Below are 4,810 nucleotides of genomic sequence, written 5' to 3'. Positions count from 1 at the left end.
CCCCCCTTTCACAGTCCACGTGGGGAAGCTTACAAAACCTCCAAGGCGCTTGAAATGAGAGCAACAGCCAGAGATATGGACGTCCCCAGACTCGCGCCAGGCACCCTTCTCAGGCAGGGGAGCCCACTTCCCCTCACCCTCGTCTCTGGAGGTCCATCGTCACGTCTGAATATGCTGTAGTGTAGACCTCCTGCTGCGGTGCTTCTGCACCAAAGACAAGGGGAGAGGGCGGGGCCTGTTTAAAGCTCCGCCCCAATGCACGAGATGCAATAGGATTCATTAAAAGGTCGGAGACGATAGCCCTTGAAAATGAGGCTGGGTTTTGACATTCGGCCGACATGCAAGCTGCCCGGGTCTGGGGTAAGTCATGCATCCAAAATGGCTCGAGCCCGGTGCTGAATATTCATGCCTGCCCCCCCCACCCCCCCGGCCTTCAAATGCCCCCAGGCAACAACTGTCAGCGGGTGCCACCCGGCCTACCGTGAGACTCAAAATCCAATTCATTCCCAATGGGCAACCCCCTCTCGCTCCTTCTGAAACATTCTCGCCCACTGGAGAGTCATGGGAGCTAAGAGAATCTAAAGAGTGGTACTTGGGGCACCTGGGTTGACAAGAACTGGACACAGACTTCAATGAAGTCCCATCCCCAAAGCCTAGGATCAGCAGAATGGCTACCGACTGGGGGGGGGGGGCACTCCTGTACCACTTGGCAGATTGAAAGAATGCCCTTGCTGCGGTTTCTGCCACCCTCCTCATGGGAAATGCCTGGCACTTGGTGAGGTTTTCGGCTTCAACAGTTCTGGTGCTTGAGGAGCTCTCTCCGGCTGGGAGACCGAGTCAGCCCTTGGCACGCCCCTTTCCCGCCACCCAAAGACTGCCTTTTGCACACAGACGTCAACCGAGGAAACCCGGACGGTCTTTAGGTCCCTTCTCCAGCATACGGCCCTCACCTTGAAGTGCTGGTGTTTCACGTCGGCCTTCATTTCTCCAGGGCCCCCACCCCCAACTAGGTTGACACACACCAAACGCGGTTTCTTTGCAGTATTTGAAATGTTAATTCCATTCTAACCAGCTGAAAGCAAACGGGCTGCAGTTCTACTAACTTTACATCAAAACTCAGGTTTCTGGGTTTGCCAGGGTGTTATAGGTTCACAGCTTGGGGGAGTCCAATCATTATTATTATTATTATTATTAAAAAAAATATCAACAGATGACCTGACATAGCAAAAAGGCAACTTTCGCTTCGAGTCGTCAACTCCTGGCGATAGGCCTGAGCGATCTCCATCTGCGGCTACGGCAAACACACCTCGTGCTGGATGGAACAAAGGCAGGGAGGACGGAACTAAGGTATAAGACGAGACGGCACCAACCGGATGAGAAGAGTCTAAGGCCACACATGTGTACAAACACACACACACACACACACACACAGAAGGGGGTGTGACACCACAGAGAAAGGCATTAGGTTCCTCTGCCACCACCCTAGGCTTTTTTTTGGGGGGGGGAGGGGGGAGATAGAAACATAATGTGGGACTCAAGGATCACAAGAGAGCGGAAGGCAAACTACAAACAGCCAGAGCTGCCAGCCGTCGTGGAATGGGTCGGTTTGGACTGGGAGAGGCGGGCTTGGCCATTTGCCGCTCAAGGGAGGAACCGGAAAGCCAGGCAAGAGGGGACTGGGACAGAAAAGGTCGCCCCGGCGCCACCTGTGAAAGCAGACGGCAGGATAACCCAACTCCTTCGCATCGCAGGAATGAGAAGCTTGCAGCCACAGGGACCCAGGCAGCTGTCTCTCCAGATGCACCCACAGTGTTTGAGGAGGGGAGGCAACGCAATGCTTTTGACTTAGGCGCCGCCTGGACGAGGGTCTGGGCTCCAACTGCTACCCCACCCCCACCCCCCGGCTGGACCTGCCAGGCTGTTCAAAAGGAAAGGCATCTAAGTAAGTTTCTGGGCGCACAACAACCAGAAACCACAATGATTCTTGTCCAGAGAAAGGGGGGGGAAAGTTATACAGGTAAAGCACTTAGACTCCGGAAGCATGATTGTGAAGGGATTTGGCACGGCTGAAACCCAGAAGCGGCTCCGGTTCCGGCAGCAACGTAAGTTCTGATCATCGGAGGAAGACGCCACGGCACTCCTCTCCGATCTGCTCCGGTCACAACCGCCTGTGGTCTCGCTCCCGCTTGGCCATTTTCTCTGGCCCACATCCCGAAAACGCTGCAAGAGGCTCGTTGTGCCTTTTGCTGTAAGACAAGATTGCTCCGCTCCCGTCGGAAGAAAAGGGACTCCGGTTCTTCAGCCCTCGCTGGGCTCTGAGCACCCTTCCGGAGGCAACGTCAGAGCAAAGAATCCCCCGGAGCTTAAGACCGCACCGTGACCTCCAGAACCCGTTTGCGCAAGTGGAACATAAACTCCGTCATGGTGGCGCCCAGGCTTTGGTTGATGAGGTATCGGGGAAGCCGACCCTGAAAGAAAAACACACAAGAGTGAAATTGGAGAATTTGCTTTCCGTGTTTGTCATGAAGCTCTCCGTTGAGTGCCAGGCCAGACCCAGGTTAAGCCACGAAACCCAGTGAATACACAGGGCTCAGTCGCACACACACACACACTTAGCCTAACCTACTCTGCAGGATTGTTGTGAAGGTTAAATAGGCTTAGTATGCCAACCCGAGCATAAAAGTTCACTGGTGTTGCTTACAACACGGGACACATTAACACAGGGAGTCCCAGAGGCACCCCCTCCTTTCTGCTGGAAGGCTCGTCTCTGCTCTCCGTATTCCGTTGGACTGGATCCAAGGACCAGCATTATAGCTTGGCCACAATTTGCATCCCACTGCTGGGCATCGTGCGGCCAGGAGATTAGCAGCCCTTCTCAAGGAAGAATCCCCATCTCTCCAGGGCCGACTGCCCTCCTAGGAGATGGAAATTCCTTTGGCTTTAAGGCTTTCCTGAACCCTCAACTGTACACTCCACAATTGGGCAGGAGAAGTTGGTTAGGAAGGTTGTTTTGCTGGGCCATTTAAAACAGCTTTTTAACATTCTGTCTTATTGATTATTGGGGCCGTGGTGGCTCAGCGGCTAAGACACTGAGCTGCAGACCAGAAGGTCTGTAGTTTGGCAGTTCGAGACCAGTGTTCCCTCTAAGCTGAGTTAGTGTGAGCTAGCTCAAAGTTTTTGAGACTCCGGCTCACACATTTTTGTCTTAGCTCAGGAAAGAGGGCTCCAGAGCAAACTCATTTATGCAGCAGCCAAATCGCTGGCTCGCAACTTGAATGTCGGTAGCTCACAAAGTATTTTTTTGCTCACAAGACTCCACAGCTTAGAGGGAACATTGAAGACCCTAGTGCCGTCTTACTGAGTGAGCTCCTGTCTCCGGCCCCAGCTCCTGCCAACCTAGTAGTTCGAAAGCAAGAAATTGCAAGGAGATAAATAGGTACCACTTCGGTGGGAAGGGAACAGCGTTCCGTGCGCCTCGGCATTTAGTCATGCTGGCCACATGACCACGGAGATGTCTTCGGACAGCGCTGGCTCTTTGGCTTGGAAACGGAGATGAGCACTGCATCCATAGAGTCAGATTCGACTGGCTTTCGAGCAAGGGAAACCTTTACCTTTACTTGATTGGGGGGGGGAATAACTCGGCGACTTCTGATAACTGTGAACTCCGTGTTGCTGATGTTTTCCCTCTGCTGTGTCTTTTGGAGGAGAGGAGCACCGCCCCCTGGAGCTGGATTCGACTGGCTTTTGAGCAAGGGAAACCTTTACCTTACTGATTCACCGATTTTTATCAATTGTTATTGATTTTGCTTGATTTTTTAAAATATTGCATATATTGGTTTTTGGGCCTTTCCCGGAGTCTCAATTTGAACGGAGTTTGCATGAAGCAGGGTATCCTGCTGGTGGGATGTAAGGATTAGAACTTACAGATCTCAGGCTTTCATTAATGCGACCAAGCTATAAGTTTTCACAGGTTGGTTGCAGCCTGTTTGGGCTGAGCGTTAATTAAAAACACCTGGTGGCCTTGAAGAAGGGATAAGATGCCTTTACCGAACATCGGCCAGTAGTCACACAGGGAACAAACAGAGGCTGAGGCCTCCAGGACTGCAAGCTGGAATGCTGTGGACTATGCCTGTGGGAGTGGACTCTCTTTCTTAAGCCTTCGGGTGAGAAAGCCAGGTCGCAAGATTGCCCAGTGAAGGAAGCCACAAGGACTTAATGCTTCAGGCTCAGCCTCTGCCCAGTGCAAGTATAGTGTCATTGTTTTTTTGCCATTGCTATAATTTGTGAGTGGTTTCTGCCGAGCAAACACTCTTTGTTATTTGAAGGATTCAAATAAATGCAGAGGTATTTTTAACCTATCATGCTGGGAGTGTCTGCTTAGTGTCTGTCTGCATCCTCGAGAGGAACCCAGATGTAGAAGAGCCTCAGCAAAGGACCAGGACCCAGTGAGAACCCCAAGGCCCCAGGTGGCTGTGAGCTCAGCGCCTGAGAACGGGAGAGTGTTTGTCCTTGGTCCAGACAGTACCCATCCTAACAAAGTATTTCTGTCTTTTTTTTAAATCCCCCTAAGGGGAGTTGTTTTATTAGTTTTTTCACAAAACTACAAACTATAACTGAAAATATAGGAAGGGAAACTACACCTAAGGAGAAAGAAAAGAAACCCACTAATAACTAAAACCCCAAGAGTGGGAGATCAATACATCAGCTTATCTCAATGTTAATCTAAAATGCTAGTAATACATTGAACATAGTCGGTTATGCTAGGCTATTTATCTTTTAACCATCCATTTATCTGTTTAATGAAACCCTC

General features: G+C 51.1%; 1 protein-coding gene across 1 annotated transcript in view; it reads right to left on the bottom strand.

The window, feature by feature from the left end:
• Positions 1–1,456: 1,456 nt before the first annotated feature.
• STARD3 (StAR related lipid transfer domain containing 3) overlaps positions 1,457–4,810 on the bottom strand; it is a 28,934-nt gene continuing 25,580 nt past the window's right edge. Inside the window, exon 14 of the mRNA XM_015419858.1 lies at positions 1,457–2,468. Within this exon, the coding sequence (XP_015275344.1) occupies positions 2,364–2,468 (105 nt within the window). The 3' untranslated portion in view covers positions 1,457–2,363. The remainder of the gene's footprint in view (positions 2,469–4,810) is intronic.

This window comes from Gekko japonicus, unplaced genomic scaffold (assembly GCF_001447785.1).
Source record: "Gekko japonicus isolate JY-2015 unplaced genomic scaffold, Gekko_japonicus_V1.1 scaffold2853, whole genome shotgun sequence".
Taxonomy (NCBI): domain Eukaryota; kingdom Metazoa; phylum Chordata; class Lepidosauria; order Squamata; family Gekkonidae; genus Gekko; species Gekko japonicus.
The sequence above is the reverse complement of the archived record's forward strand: the minus strand, read 5'-3'. Positions and strand labels throughout refer to the sequence as shown.